The 21,194-nt window shown below is 39.2% G+C and overlaps 1 protein-coding gene across 1 annotated transcript in view; it reads right to left on the bottom strand.

The window, feature by feature from the left end:
• The window catches only part of SLC30A7 (solute carrier family 30 member 7), an 84,452-nt gene that overhangs the window by 37,879 nt on the left and 25,379 nt on the right, over positions 1–21,194 (bottom strand). The window contains exons 7-8 of the mRNA XM_056139094.1: positions 19,196–19,246; positions 14,317–14,452 (exon numbers count right to left, since the gene is read on the bottom strand). Of these exons, the coding sequence (XP_055995069.1) occupies positions 14,317–14,452; positions 19,196–19,246 (187 nt within the window). The remainder of the gene's footprint in view (positions 1–14,316; positions 14,453–19,195; positions 19,247–21,194) is intronic.

Here is a 21,194-nt window from a genome sequence, read left to right as displayed (position 1 = left end):
TAAATACCCATGTAGAATCTATCTAGGCGTTGGATTAGGGTCAACCCATCCAAATCTAAGATGCACCTTTCCAAGTGTCAAAGAATTGGTCCATTGACAATGGATATCAATAAACTATAGATCTTTTGTTCTTTCCCTCTCCTTTTCCTTCAGTAGATAATGAGTGAATGAGAGTCAATTAATATGGTAAGAGATCATGTTGATATCATGAGACATCATTTAAATGGATGATGTCTACTTCTCAACAACATCTATTTAAAAGGATGATAAACAAAATATTAACATTTAAACAAGGCTTCCTATGTGGCATACCCATTTTATACTTTATATTACTCTGCCCAATGGATGGATACATGAAAAATTTACGAAGTATTACTACCATCCCAACCCATATATATAATAGTATTAACACATAATATTTATTGCTTATAATACGGGCTAGAGTGACAGCACAGCAGGTAGGGCATTTGCCTTGCACGTGGCCAACCCGGGTTCGATTCTTCTATACCTCTTGGAGAGCCCAGCAAGCTATCAAGACTATTCCGCCCACATGGCAGAGCCTGGCAAGCTCCCCGTGGCATATTCGGTATGCCAAAAACAGTAACAACAAGTCTCATGATGGAGACATTACTGGTGCCCGTTCAAGCAAATCGATAAATAATGGGAGGACAGTGCTACAGTGCTATAGTGCTACTATCATCCCTTAAAAATGCAAGATCAAGGCAAAGAGGGTAACTTGACCAACACAGTTGAATAGTGGAACTTGAACCTGAACCTACAACTTGCAACATAGAAATGTTCTTAATATTGATTCTGCAAAATTTCTTCTAACGATCTTGCTAACCTCATGAGCTTTACTAGTGGTCAAAATATCTTTGCCTACTGGAGAATTCTGGCTTCAGAAGGAACTGATCTTCAATATGTATAGTAATAACAAGAAGGTGTGTCATCCCATTTTAGAGTTAATTGAGCATAAGGTTGACCAGAAGCAAATCCTCAACACCTAGTTTCACCAGGGCTGATCCTCAGTGGAATTCAATGGCATTTAATCTGGAGTCCTCCTCACCTAAGTTAGTCACAGTGGAATTAAAGTTCTAGTTTTCTAATCACAAGGCTTGTTCCCCTAGCAACCAGACCCCCTTTTCACTTCATTTATATAACAAGAGTCACCTTTCAATTCCAAACACTCAAGAAATTAAGAGTTTGGGAAGCAGTGAGGCAGGAATTGTGAATAATGGTCAAATGTGTGCGAGAAATTAAGTTTGGTCATCTGAATAATCAAATATAAATATACACATAAAATATGTACTGATTAAACATATAGTGTCTATATATTATATATGGCAAACACAGTAAGATAGTAACAATATTATTAATAAAGTAGAGCTATTACAACAATATACTGTAAGTTATATGAACAAATGTCTCAAAGTTTTTGGTTCTTTATCATTTAAAGTCTTACTGTCTCATTTTACTAATTTCTCTCTGCCTAGAGATAATGCTGCTTATTAGATTTCGTTTTGGACTTATTCTTCTGGTGTTGCTCTTTTTCTTCCTCTTCCCTTTCCTTTGTTACTGCAATGTCCCAGGGACTCATGGTTGGCTACAGTGCTTGAACACTTGGTTGCAGTGCACTGGAGAGCACACACTTGGAGAGACCGTGGATATTAACAGCACAGCTGCCAAGATCTTACAGGGGAATTGGAGGAAGTGCCGGGGACAGGGAGGGAGGCGGGGGGAGCCTGCAGACTCACACTGCAAACAGGGGCTCTATGCTAGAGCCACATCTCTGGGACCCTCGGTGCTGTTTTTCCTGAAGGTATGAGAAAATATGTACATTATATATGTCCTTATATGAAACTGGAGTGCTATTATGCTCTATGTGTATACATCATGATACAAATTAAATGCTATTTTAAAATAATGTATGTTAAAAATTTTATCACCCTACTACCATACAGAGCTCTTTCAAGTTCTTTTCTTTTTTCACTTTATTTAAACACCATGGTTTACAAATTTGTTCAAAATACAGTTGCTTCAGGCATTCAATGTTCCAACACCAATCCCACCACCAATGTGACCGTCCCTCCACCACTGTCCACTGTTCCCTGTTTCCCAACCACACCCAAGCCTCTTTTAAGTTGTTTCTACTAGGGAGGAGGAGGAAGAGGAGGAAAAGGAGGAAGAAGAAGGAAGAAGGAAGAAGGAAGAAGAAGGAAGAAGAGGAGGAGGAAGAGGAAGAAGAAGGAAGAGGAGGAGGAAGAGGAAGAGGAAAAAGAAAAAGAAGGAGGAGAAGAAGGAGAAGGAGGAGGAGAAGGAGAAGATGATTTTCTATCTAAAACATACTTAAGAGTCTACTGTAGTAGTGACAAGTACCACGGCTGCGTGATAAACCTCTAAAATGTTTTTATGCTACAACACTAAAATTCTATAGCTATTAAACATGCATTTCTCTCCCACAAGATCTCAGACCTTGGGAATCACCTCTGTAGTTTTCTTTCCTATAGTTCTATTTTCTATATATCATGAGTGGTCTCGTACAGTAATTGTTTCTTTATTGGTGGTTTATTTTACTTAACATAACGTTGTCAAAGTTCACCTGGCAGAACTTTGGAGTGTAAAATGTCCCACTGTATGTGCCACACATCCATTGATGGCCATCTCAGTTCCTTTCATTTCATGGCTACTGTAAAAATGTTACAATAGGCCAGGGAGTTCTCAAAGGGCAGGAGCGTGCGCGCGCGCGCACACACACACACACACACACACACACACACACATTGCATGCAGGGGGGCCAGGTTCAATCCCCAGCACCACACGGTTCTCCTGGCACCTCTGGCAGTGACTACCCCCAATCCCAGCACTAAGCCAGAAATACCCCGGAGTATCTCTGGGTGCAGTACACAAACCAAAACCAAACCTACAATGAATGGGTAAGAAAATCTCTTTGAGATGCTCTCTAAGTTCTTTGTTACATAGTCAGCCATCTGCTACCCAGGATGGGTCAATCAAGTGCATCCATAGCAGCATAGCTCCTACTGTGCAGGTGAGGAGCAGGCAGGTATGGAGGAGGCTGTAGTTGAGCTTCTTCAGCTCTACCTACGGCCGCTACTTCAAACATGTGATGCAACAGTGGTGAGCACTTTCACAAATACCTTGATTATGCAACTGATTTTGAATTAACACTAGGTCACTGCTGTTTCAGAAATCTTTCACTATTGCAAAATCCTCACAATCCAACGCTGCTATATGACCCCACAGGAAATTACAACCCAGAGTTGAAGAAGTGTGGAGCTAGTGACCAGAGAAACAGTACAGCAAGTAGGGTGCTTGTCTTGCACACAGTCAACCTGGGTTTGTGCCTGACACCCCATATGGTCCCCTGAGCCTGCCAGGAGTGATTCCAGAGTGCAGAGTCAAGAATAAGTCCCGAGTAGAGCTGGGTATGGCCCCCAAACCAAAAAACCAAAACAAAAAGAAGTGTGGGACTAAACCCTAAGTGTTTGAGCAAGAATACTCTATGATGCTCGCTCAGCAAGACATCTTATGGACTCATTTCTCATAATATAACAAATGACTGTTTACCCAAATTTGCTAATTTGCACAGGAACTATTCTTAATTTTCTGAGGACTCTTCATATTATCCTCTGTAGTGCTGCATCATTGGCACTCCTACCAACAATGAACAGGGTTCCTTATTCTGTGCATCCTTACCAACACCTACTCTTGAAACTGACCATCTCATAGGGTATAAGGTTATCTTACCATCTTGATTTGAATTTCCCTATTGATTATTGATTGGTGATAATCAAGTATCCTTTCATGTGCTTACAGGTCAACTATGTACCTTCATTAGAGAAATATCTATAGTCAAGTCCTTTGCCTATTTTTATGTCGTATTATTTGTTTTTTATTAAGTTCTAATAGTTTCCTTATATATTCTGAATATTAAAACCTGACTGGCTTACAGTTTGCAATTATCTGTTCCAATTCAAGCTGCTGAGTGTTTTTTATATACAATTCTATTTTTGCTTTTTTGGGGGCAGCTGGGGTAGGTTAGAGATGGATAGTGCTAGGACTTGAGCTCAGAGTCACCTACATGCAAAGCCAATTATTGACCCACCTCCTGGATTCCATGCAGAAATGTGCAGTTATGTTTTATAAACCCCGATGTATCTACTTTTGATTTTGTTTCCTGTTTTGTAAACCCCGATGTATTTACTTTTGATTTTGTTTACTTTTTTTGTTTTAGGGATTCACATAAAAGAAGTCATTCCTAAGTCCAACATCCTAGAGCTCATCTTAAGTTTCTATCTAGATTTTTAATAGTTTGACAACATTTAGATCTGCTGGAGGGCCAAGGGAATGCAGTCACACCCCGCAGTGGAGGGTGGAGGGAATGCGGTCACACTCCACAGTGCTCAAGAGACACTTTGTCTCAGAGCTGGTGGGTCCCTCCTGGCAGTGCTCAGGAGGAAACCACGTGGTACCAAAGTCTGAACCCAAGGACCAGCACACAAATTTTGTACTTTGATCCATTTTGACCTAATTTTTGTATGGAGTGTAAGGTAAGAACGTAATTTTATTCTTCTACATGGGGATGGCTGGAGCGATAGCACAGAGGGTAGGACCTTTGCCTTGTACGCAGTTGACCTGGGTTCGAATCCTCCGCCTCTCTTGGAAAGCCCAACAAGCTACCGAGAGTATCCCGCCCGCATGGCAGAGCCTAGCAAGCTCCCCATGGTGTATTCGATATGCCAAAAACAGTAACAAGTCTCACAATGGAGACATTACTGGTGCCCGCTTGAGCAAACTGATGAACAACGGGAAGACAGTGCTACAGTGCTACATGGGGATATCTAGTTTCCCCAAACCATTTTTTGTTTGTTTGTTTGTGTGCTCCATCTGGCTATGCACAGGCTTACTTATGGCTCTGTGCTCAGGGATCATTCCGGAAGTGCTTAAGGGATCACAATGGTGCCAGGGATTGAGCCTAGTAATGTTAGGTATTTGCAAGGCAAATGTCTTCCCCTTATGCAATTTTTTCCTGACCCAAAACCATTTTTTAAAGAAACTACCTTTCTTTACTATGTAATTTTGACACTGCTATCATAAAACATTTGGTTATACACAAAAGGTTTGCTTTCGGACTCTATTCTGATTCATTAGTCCCTCCCTGCATGCAAGGTCAGCTGCATACAACGCGAGTGATTTTCACCCCTGTACTATGTCTCCAGCCCCCAAGACCTAAAGTTTTAAGCCTCAAATACTTCTCTTTCCTAACACTATGGACTAATGAAATAGGGGCAGCAAGGAGAATCTTTCTCTAGTTCCTGCTTTGGTGGGAATGCCTCTGGTGTTACCCCATAAAGATAACAGTGCTTGGGTTTGCCCTTCTGCCTGATGAAGTTGGCTGTTCAGTCCCTGCAGTAAAATTTCCAATTCAATCACTGTACTATTCATTTCCAGGATTTCTATTTGGCTCCTCTTCGTGGTTTCTATGTCTTTGTTGATTTTCTATTTTGTTCTTGGATTGCTTGATTTCATTCAGTTCTGGATTTGTGCTTTTTCATAAATTTTTTTATAAATTTTTCTCTTTTTTCCCCCCTTGCAAAATGAATGCCGGGGACTGAATTCAGGGTCTTAGACACGTGAGACATGTACTTTAGTTCTGAGCACCATCCTTTGTTCAATTTGTGTCTTTTCCAAAAAATTAATCAAGCATTCATATGATAGTAATCTTGAATTCTTTATCTGGCACATCTGTCTTTTAGGTTCAATTTCTAGAAATCAAATTTTGATTCCTTTATGTGTACTAAGGTTGGCTATTTCTTTCTATGTCTTAATTGTTGCTTTGAGATTTTGACATCTGAAAAATCAATCAACTGTCCACACTTTGTGGTCTGGTTTTGCACAGAGGGGCTTTCTCCACACAGTCTAAGTAGAGATTCTGGCGTCCTTTCAAGTTTTTAATGGCTACTCGGGTTGTGCCTTATGAAGAGCTTCGCTGGATTCAAGAAGGGCCCCCTGGTGTCCGACTGTAATAATCCTGGCTTTGGGAGCTGTATGGAGTCAGCTACGGTGCCAAGGCTCCACCCAGTGTCTGTCTGCAGCACTGCAAGCTCTAACGTATTCATTAATGTCCATTCTCAGGGAAGCCCAACCCCACTCAGGGCTTGGACACTTTAAAAAGAAACACAAATCTTTCCTGCAACCTTCCTAAAAGTCAGTTTGAAATATGTTAAACTTTTTTTTCTCTTACTATGGAAAATATAGGGTTTCCTGCCCCTGTGCTTGGCTGTCCTCACCAGGGCCTCATGGAGGGGGGCGGGTTGAGTTTCTCTCCCTGCCCTGAGCAGAGCCCCAGCAGCCGAAGACCTCCGGAACCCAGCCACAGCCAGGCTCAAGACCACTCTCCACACGCTCAGACGAGCCTCACGCATGAAGGAACCGGCAGAGGAACCCAGGTGCCTGGGTTCTGGGGCTGAGATCTCCCAGTTTGCTCAGATCGGTACCCAGCCTCCTCCACCCAGATCCACCATTTTCCAATAGCTTGGCAGTCACACCCACAAACTGCACCCAGCACCATGTAATCCCATCAACGGCCAAGATCCAGAGACTATAAAATAAAGGTCCCAGAAGAGCACAGCCGCATCAGCGGCCATGCAACCTCTTATAGTTTAGCTCTCGTCTTGGAGAACCCAGCAAGGTATTGAGGGTATCCTGCCCACATGGCAGAGCCTGCCAAGCTCCCCATGATGTAGTCAATATGCCCAAAAGAGTAACAATGATGGGTTTCATTACCCTGATCCTGAAAGAGCCTCCAATACAGCACTGTTGGGAAGGACAAGTAAAGAGAGGCTGCTAAAATCTCAGGGCTAGGACGAATGGATACATTACTGGTACCCACTCGAGCAAATCGATGAACAACAGGGTAACAGTGATACAGTGATGGAAAAGATGGCAGCTGTAGGTTTCCTCCAAAAACCATCTGAGTGTGTTTGGAGAGGGGAAGTGTTATGGCGGGCAGGGGACAGACTCTAACAAGAGAGCACAGAAAATAACTGGACAAGAACTGAGTGCTGAAAGTAGGTAAAGGGATATACACGATAATCTTCAGTGTCTGTACTGCAAAGCATAATACCCAAAAGGAGGTGGGGAGGAGGGAGAAAGAGAGAGAGAGAGAGAGAGAGAGAGAGAGAGAGAGAGAGAGAGAGAGAGAGAGAGCCTCTTCCTTACGCACTGAGTTACAGATTTATAATACAGAGAGATAAAAATATGGTAAACAGACTACAAGCTGGTCCCAAGAATCACACATTTATATAGTTTTTCTGTACACTGCAGTAAGTAGGTCAGAAACTGTGACTTGCATCACACAACAGAATATAGTAAAATGAAGGGAATTTCAGATGTAATTAGGGTCCCAAGCCAGCATACTTGGAGACAGTGTGGTCTGGGGTCACACCTAGCAGTTCTCACGGGCTACTCCTGACTCTGTGCTCAAATGTGACCTCTGGCAGTCTTGGGGGGAACATCTGAGGTACTGGGGATTCAAACCAAGGTTAGCAGGATGCAAGGCAGAAGCCACCCCCCACCACCACCCCGCATTGTCTCTCTGGCTCTACCAAATCAATGTATCTTGAATCAAAAGGATGATTGTCTTGTGTGGGCCTGACTTGGGTGAAAGGAAGCTCAGGAGTCATCCTTCAAGTCAGATGCTCTCCTGTCGTCGTAAGAAAGCTAAGCACTATGGATTATACAGCTATAAGAAAATAAATTATAAGAATTTATAATTTATAAACCTGGATGATAACCCTGAAACTGAGACCCACCAAGGTCCCTGCCAACACCCTGACTAGAGCCTTATGATACCCTGAGCACAAGATCCAGCTAACTTACGGTCTGACTTGTGATCATGGTACACAAATTGGGATAATCAAAATAACCCAGAGGATGGGAGAAAATATGTGTAAACTATGTATATGCTGAGAGATAAATCTACATGCTGAGAGATAAACCAGAATATAAAAATCCCTCAAACTTTACAAAAACAAAATGTGTTAGCAATTTGAAATCATTGTAATTAAGGATAGTTTTCAAACTTGAGTAAACATTTGGAATATAGAATACATCCTGCAATTATGGAATGTATCAATAAGAACACAAAAATCTCTAGAGAGACTCAACAACATTCCAACAGATATTGTGAATAAGCAGTGGTACAATAACATGACAAGAGACACTCTCCTTCCATAGGGACTCACTCACTCCTAAAACTGATCAGGCTAAGACAACAGGCTACAACTTCCAAGCAACAGTTCTCGGCTGCCCCCTCCCATTTTAAAGCTACTCTTCAATTATTTGACAAAAGAAAAACAACTCACATAGCAAAAATATTACTGTGGTAAACGAAAAAGAGACAAAATATTTGGGGAAAGCAAATTTGAAAAAGAAGACAAAAGACTTAGACAAATAAAGGCACGTGTGTGTGCATGTGTGTGTGATGTGCATAGTATGTGTGTAATATGTAATAACGGAGAGAGAAGGAAGTAAAGAGTTGATTTACTTAATTTAGGAATTTTAAAATATGCTTAAGGGCTGGGCTGGAGTGATGGCACAGCGGGTAGGGCATTTGCCTTGCATGCGGCCAACCTGGGTTTGATTCCTCCGTCCCTCTCGGAGAGCCTGGCAAGCTACCAAGAGTATCCTGCCCGCATGGTAGAGCCTGGCAAGCTCCCCATGGTGTATTGATATGCCAAAAACAGCAACAAGTCTCACAATGGAGACGTTACTGGCGCCCCCTCAAGCAAATTGATGAACAACGGGACGACAGTGCTACAGTGCTACAATTTATGGGCTCTTTATTGGGAGATTTGAGAAGTGATACAAGTACCTAATAGTATATTCTCAAAACTTTAGTAAGTGTCCAAGAGGTGAGTTCAGAAAACTACTGAATGTTTGGTCACTTTTTCACCCCCTGTTTTTGGGCTGCATCCAGAATTGCCAGAAGAGCAGCAGAGCTACTCCCAGCTCACGCTGGGGGCAGGGTGGTTGTCCCTGGGAGTGCCTGAGAACCAGGTGGTACAGGGGACTGAATCTCCAGCATGCAAAGGCTGTGCCTAGCTTGTAAGATCTATCTGGTCACTAAATAATAGTGATTATTCATAATATTTTTATTATTACTACATACTATTATAATATGTATTAATAATTCTTGCATAATTAGGTCTTGGTGGGTGGAGAGATCATGGTTTTTTGGTCATACTTTTGGTAGTCAGAAGTTATTCCTGACTCAGTGCTAAAGGTCACTCCTGGCAGTATTTAGAAGACCTTGTGTGGCCCCCGCAGGGATCAAATCTGCATGCAGAACATGAGCTCCAGCCATTGGCTTATCTCCCTGGGCTTCACATAATTAGGTTCTCAAATTCAAAATTTCTTTCAGCACTCCCATGCTTACTCTGTTCTAGCATTTCTAAGACTATCTGCCAACTTTTATTACTTGGGTTCTTCATATGAATCATCAAATTTATAGAATGATTTCAGTGACAATTTCTAATGGTCACCAAGAATAGCACAGTAATAGAAATTTAACTTGCTTGGTTTGGTTTTCGGACCACATCTGGCAGTGCTCAGGGCTTACTCCTGATTCTGTGCTCAGGGATGACTCCTGGAAGGGCTCAGGGGACCAAATGGGGAGCCAGGGATCAAATCTAGATTGGTCACATGCAAGGCAAGTGCCCTATCCACTGCACTATCTCTTCATCTTTTAATAGCACTTTTCTAACTGCACAAATGAGAAGTTTAAATTGATATTCAAGTGGATGTCTTAGGGCATTAAGACATTCTCTGCCTGGTTGATAAAGGTTGCTAGGCTAACTATCATTATGAATGTTCTTACTATGATGCTTTTATGTGATTTTAAAATAATAGTGGTCCTATATATTAAACTTTACTATATAGCTATATACAAGCACCAAACACTATCTGATACCTACAAGTAGAGTTCATAAATTATAACCACTTGAAAGAAAAACCACAAAGGAAATAGTTAGGCAACACCCAAACCATTTTTTAAAAATATCTCCATAATTTCTCCACAAAATGTACAATTACTTCAAGATAGTAGCTCCTTGCATGTTTGGAAAATTTAAATAAAAATTTAAAATAGGTGACTTTGGGACACAAATAATTATCTGTTCCATGTGGGAATCAACAAGATTTTTCAAAATCAGCATTTGGTCCAAATCTTGTTTTTATGAACAATGGTTACCTATGATTTAGTATTTTAAGCTTATTATTTTATTTCATTAATGCACATTCTTCCCATTTCATACCTCTAATCTCTAATTATGACCGCCACTTGTCACATGAAACTTGTACTTTAATTTGCTTGTAAGAGTTGTGCTATATTTTCAATCTAATAATAAACAAATATATTTTTGAAAGTCTTTGTCAAGTTTATTATTTGAAAAAGGTCATTTGTTTCCATGGCTTTTCTTTGTACTTACACATTATTATGGCCAAAAAACACAATGTATCACAAGATATAAATCTGTGAGTTTCAGAAAAATTATTTTAAAAAAATCTAGCAAAGTCTCAGAAATACCACACCAGTAACAAAACTAATTTCTGCATCCTGTTTACAGATTCTTCCCATTGTGCTTAGTTACCTCTTTCAGTTGAGTTGAAAAAAAAAATCAAGCTACAAATCTATGTAAATGGCATCACTTTTAAATCACAGTGTGAATTAAACTAATTGTTCACATTTCAGCACGGTAATTCATGAATTCACTTTCCATTCCATTTCAATTTACTAATGGAGAGAAAAAAGGGCTAAATACTCTGGAAGCTCTAATAAAGAGTATGATTTCAGGAGATAAAAATTTATATAATCACTGTTACACTGTTATACTCAATCACAGCACAGTCCAGTTTTACCCAGACATTTATATCACCCTTTCAAGTGTTAGAAATTTTTGAGAAAGACTATTTTTTTTCCCCTTAGAAATCACTTTTAACTGTGGAAGTGACAATAGAGAGCTGGGCAGTCTAGAAGGAACAGATAAGTACTTTCATGGCATGTTCATGAAATATTCAGAACATTTAGACCAGAGAATATATTAAAAGTGCCACTATTTGTCTTGTTCTTGGTGAACTTCAAATACAAACAAAAAATTAAAAGTAAAGAACATTACATTTATATACTTCATTTTGTTGAACATTCAAAAGTTTTTAATCTGTTTCCTAAAATCAGCTTTAGAAATCAGAAAAAATTTCATTTTAAGCAAATAACTTTATTCAGGACGTGAGGGAAGAAGTGTGATAGAAAGAGGGAAGAGAAGTAAAAGAGGGGGAAAGGAAGAGACTAGAGAGGGAAGGAGAGAAGAGAGAAACAGAGCTGGAGCGATAGCATAGCAGGTAGGGAGTTTGCCTTGCACATGGCCAACCTGGGCTTGATTCCCAGCATCCCATATGGTCCCCTGAGAACCACCAGGAGTGATTCCTGAGTGCAGAGCCAGGAGTAACCCCTGAACATTGCCATGTATGACTCAAAAAGCCAAGAAAAATAAGAAGAGAGAAACACACACACACACACACACACACACACACACACACACACACACACACAATAAGTCCTATAAAGTAAACAGAAATTAACACCCATGAGCCAAGCCAAAAGGCCAGTGATTCCAAGGCGGAGTATAAGCTACCCTTGGGTGGTAAAGGGAGAAAGTTGCACACCCAGAGTACAGAGTACAAAAGTGTGGGATCTCCCAGACAGAGTATCCAAATCTGGACTTAATGCCATTTCTTTAACCAAATAGCTTACAAGAATAGGAAAAAATTGTGACAGCAGTGTTTTCACCATAAAGGCATGATCACTAACTTCCAAGTGGGGTTCTAAAGTGAATCACAACTGTACTCCTTTACAGCAAAGGGCCTAGAAAAGGAGCAGGCTATGCTGTCTCACTGACTTCCTTCCCAGCTCTCCTGAGGCCGCTCAGACCAGGCTTTCATTCTCATTACACCTCTGAAGGTCTAGTCTTTCCCAACCATTAGTGCCAGCAGTGTTTAAGAGGCTAGATTCCTCCTTCCTAAGTTCCTTTCTCCGGTTTCATCTCCGTATACTTTTCCTCTGCTTCCTGTGTTTCAGTCATCCTGGGCCCCTTTCAGTGTGAAGATGGTTTTTGCGATCTTCAAGAAGATGCTTACGTTAGAGCTTTCTTCTCTGCCTGGCTCCCTTGTGACATTCAGATTTCAATTTCAATTCTTTCTCTTCACATCACTCAATCTCAAGTGATAATGCAGCCGCTGCCATTGTATCCTAACACTCTAACCAAAACAACATGTTGTTGAAGAATCGCTATTTATTAAACCACTATTTACTAACTTCATTGCTGTCTTTCCTTCTACTGTGTTGGATCATAACAATGGATGTCCTGTCTTCTTACTGCCCTAGAGGAAGTCTACTGAATAAATATTGGTTAAAAACAATTAGTCAAGAGTTAGTGCAAGTAATAGTCGTCATGCTGAGTACAAAGGCAGTCCCAAGTTTAATTTTAAAAGTAAGAACTTTTGGGCACTACTAGGATTGGCCGAAGAACTCCTGTACCTCAGGAGGTGGCTCTTATTTTAAAAAATTATTTGTGTAGCTTTATGATGTGCTACATTTCAGTAATAAAGATCTCTTCTCTCTGTGTATTTGTTTATACATTTTTGTGAAACAACACAATAAGAATAGAACAACATAAGAATTACCTTTTTGGAAGTAAAGAAAGTAATTCTCTGAGATTGAGGGGGGAAAAAAAACCATGAATTTATTCGGATACAAATTAAAATGTACCATTATTTCACCTGGCAGAAATAGGTGCCTGATGGCTTTATATCATGAAGCCATGAAAACAACAGTTTGCCTGCATGGAACTCAAGAGCGAGACCATTTCAGGATGGTAAGAAAGGCCATGAAAGGAGAAGCAGGCGCTATATGAAGATTTCACCCAGCACCGAGCAGTACAGAATCCAGAAATGCTCTCTGAAAGAACGAACCAGTTAAGTTGAAATCTGAGTTGTAATGTGCACGTGGTTGAGAGCAGTGAGGTCACGAGTTGCCCCTTACGAGCGTCTCTCCGCAGAGCCATAACACCAGATGGACAGAACCCAATCTCGCAATTATCTGGCTCTTTGAAAAAATCCAAAACTGCGAGCCCGCTTTTGTGGCCACGCAAGATTATATGATTCTCATAACCAGTTATAGCAAACAAAGTATTTCACAATGTCTTTTCAGCAATTCTGATTGTTGGAGGGGGGAAATTCTAAACAATAATGGTGCATCTTTTGTCGAAACAATGAATGTAATCAATGTAGAGAAGAGTTAAGTGAAAATCATCTGCCTCACAGGCATTGGGAGGGGTGGGAGGGGGGTATATTGGGGTTCTTGGTGGTGAAAAATGAGTACTGGTGAAGGGAGAGGTGTTTGATCATTGTATGACCGAGACTTAGACCTGAAAGCTTAGTATCTTTTCCCACAGTGATTCTATAAATAAATATAAGAAGAAAAAATAAATAAATAAAACTATGGAAAAAAAAAGTAAGGTGCAGTTCATGTCCAATTCAATCAGCTAATCAGTGGCTGAATAAATAGCAGTACTCCTAGATTTAAAAAAAAAAAGTTGAATCAAGTGTTATAAGTAACTCAAGAAGATGAAATAAAAGCACCTTATTCTGATAAAAATAAAAATAATATGTATGTGAGGATAAAATATTTTAAGAATAAATAAACTATAAGGTCTAATTCAAATATTCAGTGAGAAGGTATACACAAACCACCTCCAACCACTCTTATAGGTACGAACTAAAGAATTAAGAGCCAAATTCTTCATCAAGAATTCATGAACTAGAAAAAAATTCAAAAGCTTCAGTACTTTTATGAAACTTCTGCACAGCTAAAATACCTCTAGACTGAGGGACCAGGAGTGGAACTACGGACATTGATGGAGGCAAGTAGACACAGATGAAGGGACAGGAGATGGAATATCAACTGCCTGGAAATCAATCATGAATAACCCTGTAATTTTATAATTCACAGAGATTCATTAAAAAATTCATATAAAAAGGATAGCAACCCCAAAAGTAAATTGTAAGGCCAAAGAGAAACAAGTCTTTCCAAATACAGTTAAGAATAGAAACTAAATCTTTGAAAGAATTTGCTATAGTCCAACGGAAAATTAAGCATCACAGTAAATTAGAACTGTAGTTTAAAAAGCAAATTTGTCGCCGCTCATTTTAATACTTAAAAGTAACATACTAATACTTACCTGATAACTATGAGCATGGCTATCAGGATGGAACAAATTGGATCTGCTATCATCAGACCGAAATTTTGCATCATGATGGCAGAGGCGATTACACCAATACTCCCAAGTGTATCTGCTAGAATGTGTAAAAATACACCTGGAAATAAAGTATAATTAAAATAAAATATCATCTGACAAGTTGAAAATACACATTTCTTATAACCACACTTTTGTGGTCTTAAGGACTAAACTATCAGTTTATAATTTTATTATTCCTATTAAGGGTCCTTAGTATTTTGGTGTAGCAAAAAAGAAGAACTAGATCAGTAAACTGATGTTAAATTGTTTGAACACATTCATTTTTGGGTTAAGAGTCCAGAGGTTAATTTGTTAGAAAGAAACTCCTTTGGGTTGACAAAATCAGGGGAAAACAACAACAAAATAAGCCAACAAAGAGAGAGAGAGAGAGAGAGAGAGAGAGAGAGAGAGAGAGAGAGAGAGGCAGAGACAGAAAAAGAGAGAGAGAAATACAGAGACAGAGAGACAGAGAGAGAGGCAGAAATAGAGATAGAGAGAGACAGAAAGGCAGAGAGAGACAGACAGCGAGTGAGAGAAAGAAGAGGGAAAGAAGAAAAGTGCCTGCTCTAGGAATAGTGGCAGGAAGGATATGGGGGATATTGGTGATGGGAAATGTACACTGGTGCAGGGATAGGTATTGGAACATCGCATGACTGAAACTCAATCATGAAAGCTTTGCAACGTATCCCATGGTGATTCAGTAAAAAAAAAAAAAAGTACTTTGATTTAAAAAAAATAATAACAAAACCCAGAAAAACCCAACAGTTAACTACAAATATATATGCAAACAGAGCCCTCTGCTGGTGATTAAAATTACTACCATTTAGTCTGAATTTCATATGAACTATTTTTTTTTTTTCATATGAACTATCTTGATCTTATCATTAGGTCTTATCTTAACTGAGCTTATCATTATCTAGAATTATATAATAAACTAAACTTGAAATAGGGGATCTGAGATGCCAGGGATCGAATCTGGGTCAGCCACCAGAGGTAAATGCCCTCCTCTCTGTGCAAAAGTGAGGATTTGAATATTTTCAAAGGAATAGAAACATTTTTTGAAACTGTAACTATTAAGCTGGTAGAATACTGATATTAGAACTGCCCAAGAACCTTAATATAACACCAATATTTCAGGCTACGGAGATGAACAGCGATGGGGCACAGCCTTGCGTATACCTGAGCCGGTCAGATCACTGGCACCCCATGGCCTCCTGAGCATCACTGGGTCTGGCTCTAAGGCTACCCTAGATGTTAAGCCCTATTGAGTACCTCTTGGGTACTCCCAAAATATAATTTATTTATTTTATTTTATTTTTGCTTTTTGGGTCGCACCCAGCGATGCACAGGGGATACTCCTGGGTCTGCACTCAGGAATTACTCCTGGTGGTGCTCAGGGGACCATATGGGATGCTGAGAATTGAACCTGGGTTGGCTGCATGCAAGGCAAACGCCCTACCCGCTGTGCAATTGCTTCAGGCCCCAAAATATAAAAATTTTAACAGAATAAAGTATCTTGTCTTAATTTTTTTTGGTTTTCTTCTGTTTTCTTTTTGTGCTGTCAAAGTCCGGCAGGTCCCACACACAGAATACACTTTGCCACTGAGCCACATTTGTGGCCTCTAAAATATGACATTTAACAACTGACATCTGAATGAAAAACAATTGAAAATATAAACAATTTTATTATGTATGTAATTATATATTTTTTTGTTTTAATCTATCTTTGTTTGTTTTAACCACACCTGGCAGAGCTTAGGGGCTATCCTTCATGGTGCTCCAGTGACAATGCAGTCCTGTGCGCCAGCCTTTAGAACTATTTTCCTAGTCACACACACACACACACACACACTTGTTTTTCCGGTCACACCCAACAATGCTAAGGGGTTACTCTTGGCTCTGCACTCTGGAATCACCCCTGATGGTGCTAGAAAAAACATGGGATGCCAGGGATTGAACTGGGATTAGGAGCATATAAGGCAAGCACCTTATCTGCTGTACTATCTCTCCCGCCCCAATTTTAAAAATATTTAAAGCAAATAACTCAACATTTAGATATTTAGATATTTAATAATATTTACTGTAGAGCAAAATACTGTTTCACAAATTTTAACCACCTTGTAATAAAAATTACACTTTATCTGAAAAGAAATAGACCATGTATAAAATGCATGTGTCTACTTTAGAAATGCTTGTTTCTTTTTCTTATTCACTTAACAATCAAGGGGTATCATAATTATTTTAGGTATGAAATAAAGTTATCTATAATTGAAAATACTTTAACAATTTAAAAATAGAGTAAAATGGGTCTTACTGAACTTCTGAAAAAAGATTCTTTAGCTTACCTGCTCTAGTGGTATGTTATGTAAATTATTATATCAAATATAATCATCTCAGTACCTGATAAAAATTTTCATTTGTACAGAATATGGAATACTAATTTTTCAAAAGGTTAATGGCTCTTTTCCCTATATAACAGTGCATCAGAAGTCTACTTAATAAAAATAAATCCATTTCTTCAGGTTATTTCAAATAGCAAAGTATTAAATAGATGAATAAATACTTGACCACTTTAAGTTTAAAAATTAAATAACCTAAGTACCATCCACTGTAATCCTGCCAGGCTAGAGTGCTGGAGGGCCTGCCCAGGATTGGCTGAATATCACAAGGGGTGGCCCTGGTACCCCTAAGCATTGCTCGAGAGCTTCCCCCCTTCAAAAAGAGGAAATAAAATAGAATAAAATCAGAAAAGTACATATCAAAGTCAACGGAAAGTCCTTAAGTTTCAAAAACTCTTAAGCAATACATAGTTTTAAATCTTTATGTTCCTTAATCAGCACTTGGGTAAGATTAGAAATGAAAATAGTTCTGAATGCTGAAAGGAAGAATGTGCTGTGCTCTTGATTTTTCTTTAGTTAGAAAGTCTTTGGCTACTGCTGACCTGAAAACTAGCTTTATTAGCAACTGTAATTAACCATCTATGCCCTTCTTGCTGTCAGCAACATTTTCACAAAGAAATCTCAAAAGGGGCCAGAGTGAGAATACAGTAGGGAAAGTGCTCGCCTCGTATGCAGTCAAGCAGGGTTCGGTCCCTGGCATCCTATATGGTCCCTCAAGCCTGCCAAGAAAAATTCCTGAGTGCAGAGTCAGGTGTAACCCCTGAGCATTGCTGGGTGTGGCCCCCAAACCCCAAAACAAGCAATCTAAATTAATTTTAACTTAAAGTTGAATGCTGTAAAAACGGTTGGTAGAAAAACTGCTCAAGAACCTAGAAAGCAAGAGCTGGAAGGTAAAAGGGCAGTTGTCCATGTCCTTTGGCGGTCAACTGGGCTGCCTCACTGACCACTAACAACCTGTATCAATCAACTAATATAAAGTGTATTGCATATGATGCATACCTTATAATCACACCATACCTACTCAGAAAATAAACTAATTTTCACTACAGCTTATATTAAAAAATAACAATTAGGCAAATCCAATGCCTCTTTCTTCAAATTTTGATGACTTTCAAAACTAAAAATAAATTCTTACTGTCAAAGCTAATTCACAGAATTGAATAGAGACTCCTTATGTATGCATGCTTATAACTATTTCAGCAAATGGCATTCTAAAACAATCCTATATATTTACAAATGGAAAATCAGTGACTGGAAGACACATTTAACCAACCTGAAATAAAATCCTATGGAAGAATTCTCACACTGAAAGGAGAAAAAGCTTTTCTCCTTTGAAAGGTACCACCTGGGGTTCCATCCCTGGTACCCCATACAGTACCCAAGAGCTCTGCAAAGAGTGATCCCTGGGCACAAAGCCAGGAATAAGCCCAGAACTCTGCCAGGTGTGACCCCAAAGCAAAACAAAATGAACAAAAAACAATAACAAAAACAATACTCTGAAAGGTACACTTTCACATGATATATACACTAGTGTTTAGGTGTCATTTGAAGTCTATGGTTATAACCAAGAAATCACTTTGAATTACATTTTTAAATTACACTACTTCATTTCTTAGAAGCACGTTTAGGTTCACAGTGAAACTGATGGAATATACAGAGATTTACCACATTTCTCTGGTCTCTACTTAGGTATACACTCACCAATTGTGAAAACTATATATTAACACAGTACACTTGTTATGATTGATAAAATTGACACATTATCATTTACCACCCAAAGTCCACCGTTCACATTAAGGTTTGATCTGCTGTTCTATATTTTATGGGTTTGGATGCATTACATTTTGAGGCATAAATTTCCCACAAAGTAAGTTCTAATTGAGTATTATTCTTGAAAGATTACTCAATAACCCCATGAAAGCACATTATGATTATGGTATTACAATAACCATAAGCATGGGAATCAATCTTATTTCAATGGTATTGTTTTTTAATAGTTTATCTCCTTACAAAATTTGAGAAAAGAGCCAAGTGACAATTAAAACAATGTTTAGGGCTGGAGCAATAGCACAACAGTAGGGCGTTTGCCTTGCTCGCAGCCAGCCTGGCCAAGCCGGGTTCAATTCATCCGCCCCTCTCGGAGAGCCCAGCAAACTACAGAGGGTATATTCAATATGCCAAACACAGTAACAGCAAGTCTCAAAATGGAGACATTGCTAGGCCCGCTCGAGCAAATCGATGAACAACGGGAGGACAGTGACAGTGTTTTAATAGCATATAGTTTTAAAAATCACTAGGAAAGCTAACTTTTTTATCACAAATTCTATATTACATGTTGTTCTCAAAGAAAAACTTTAGATAGCTCAAAACTTTGAAATAAATTTTATAAAATTAAAAAAAAAAGTACAAATTTCTTAACTCACCTTGTAAAATCTGTCTGCTAGGTCCTGCTGTTTCTTTTAAGGAGGGGCCATCTGTAAAGAATTAGGTGATCATTGTATAATTGAAACCCAAGCACAAAAAACTGTAAGTCTACAACTGTGCCTCATGGTGTCTCACTAATAAAATTTTTTTAAAAAGCACTACTTTAGAAAATAAGAGGATACGAGGAAAAAAAAAATAAAATTACCAAAATAAAATAAAATAAAATATTTTAAAGCATGTCTTCAATTCCTGATTCAGTATTTGAAATTCCGAATACTAAATTAGTAAATGTATCATGCCAGAGAAGACTCAACAGGCTGAGAGCATGAAGGCTTGCAGAAGGCCAGTTTATTTCCATACAGGTATAGGCCCCAAGCCCAGAGCAGGGACTAGCCTCTGAGCACCACTAGTTGTGGCTCAAAAGCTAAAACCTGTATCAATCAACTAATTAATTTAAAATGTACTGCATATGATGTGTGCTTTATAATCACACCAGACATACAAAATTACTTCTAAAATATAATATAGTAAGTTAATGAAGAAAGACACAGACAATTTCAAAATGCATAAATGGCACAGAGTATATAAGAAATTATTATTTTTAAGTTATCTGGCAAAAAACAGAAAATTTAAAAACAGTGCAAGTCTTGCAATATTGTCACATACCTACCAGTCGAATCAACCCTGGTGATCAATGGGGTGACAGATGTCACAGCCAGATCCCCATTTTTAGGCTGGAGCGACAGCACAGCGGGTAGGGTATTTGCCTTGCAAATGGCTGACCCGGGATTGACTCCTCCATCCCTCTCGGAGAACCTGGCAAGCTACGAAGAGTAACCCGCCTGCACAGCAGAGCCTGGCAAGCTCCCCGTGGCGTATTCGATATGCCAGAAACAGTAACAACAAGTCTCACAATGGAGACGTTACTGGTGCCTGCTTGAGCAAATTGATGAACAACGGGAGAACAGTGCTACAGTGCTATTTTGTGAGCAAAAAATTTGGAAAAGCAAGCTTTTAAAGTAGAACTGTGCAAAAGACACAAAAACATATCAAATCTAGACTCTGAAAAATTAGGCAGGCTTAAATCTTAATCCCTAAAGATAATCCCTTTAATATTTTCAAATATAAAGCTTTAGGATTCATTTTTTAGGGGGGGTAGGGTAAGGAGTTGCGGCAATGGCCATATCCAGGGTGCTCAGAATTTACTCCTGTCTCTGTGCTCAGAATTTACTCCTGGCAGGGCTTGAGGGACAGTATGTGGTACTGGGCACACAAGAAAAAACAACTTATCCACTATACTATCTCTCCAGCCTTGAATCTTTAGGGTTCTATCTATATGGCAAGTACAGACTATATATATGTTTTTTTTTTCTTTTTGCGTCACACCCAGCCTATGCTCAGGGGTTACTCCTGCCTCTGCACTCAGGAATCACTCCTGGCGGTGCTTGGGGGACCATATGGGATGCTGGGAATCAAACCCGGGTCAGCCACATGCAAGACAAACTCCCTACCCGCTGTGCTATTGCTCTAGCCACAACAGACAATATTTTAACACTCTGGTACACTGGTATTTATCACCAGTGACTCACACTTGGATGTGGACACAACACGAATTGCACAAATTAACACACATTGCAGCATCGACATCAACGTGTTAAGCATATGTTACCTAAAGATTAATCAAATTGTATCACCTACGCAGCATCCATTAATTTGAACTCCAAAACTTCATGAGAAAGTTAGTTAAAATACATAACACGTTCATTATGACAAATAACAGGTCTAATGCTATATAAGTATTTTTAAAGGAACACAACAATAAATATCAGATGATACACATCAAAAATTACAATGAATATTTAAAAACCGCATTTTAACTTGTAAAACAAAAGTCTTACAATGGAGATGTTACTGGGCCCACTCTAGCAAATCGATGAACAACAGGAGGACAGTGCTACAGTGCTACAGAGGAATTGGTCCTCTTTCAATTCTCAAGAA

Source organism: Sorex fumeus, unplaced genomic scaffold (assembly GCF_029834395.1).
Source record: "Sorex fumeus unplaced genomic scaffold, SorFum_2.1 ptg000131l, whole genome shotgun sequence".
NCBI lineage: Eukaryota > Metazoa > Chordata > Mammalia > Eulipotyphla > Soricidae > Sorex > Sorex fumeus.
This window is presented reverse-complemented; position numbering and strand designations above follow the sequence as displayed.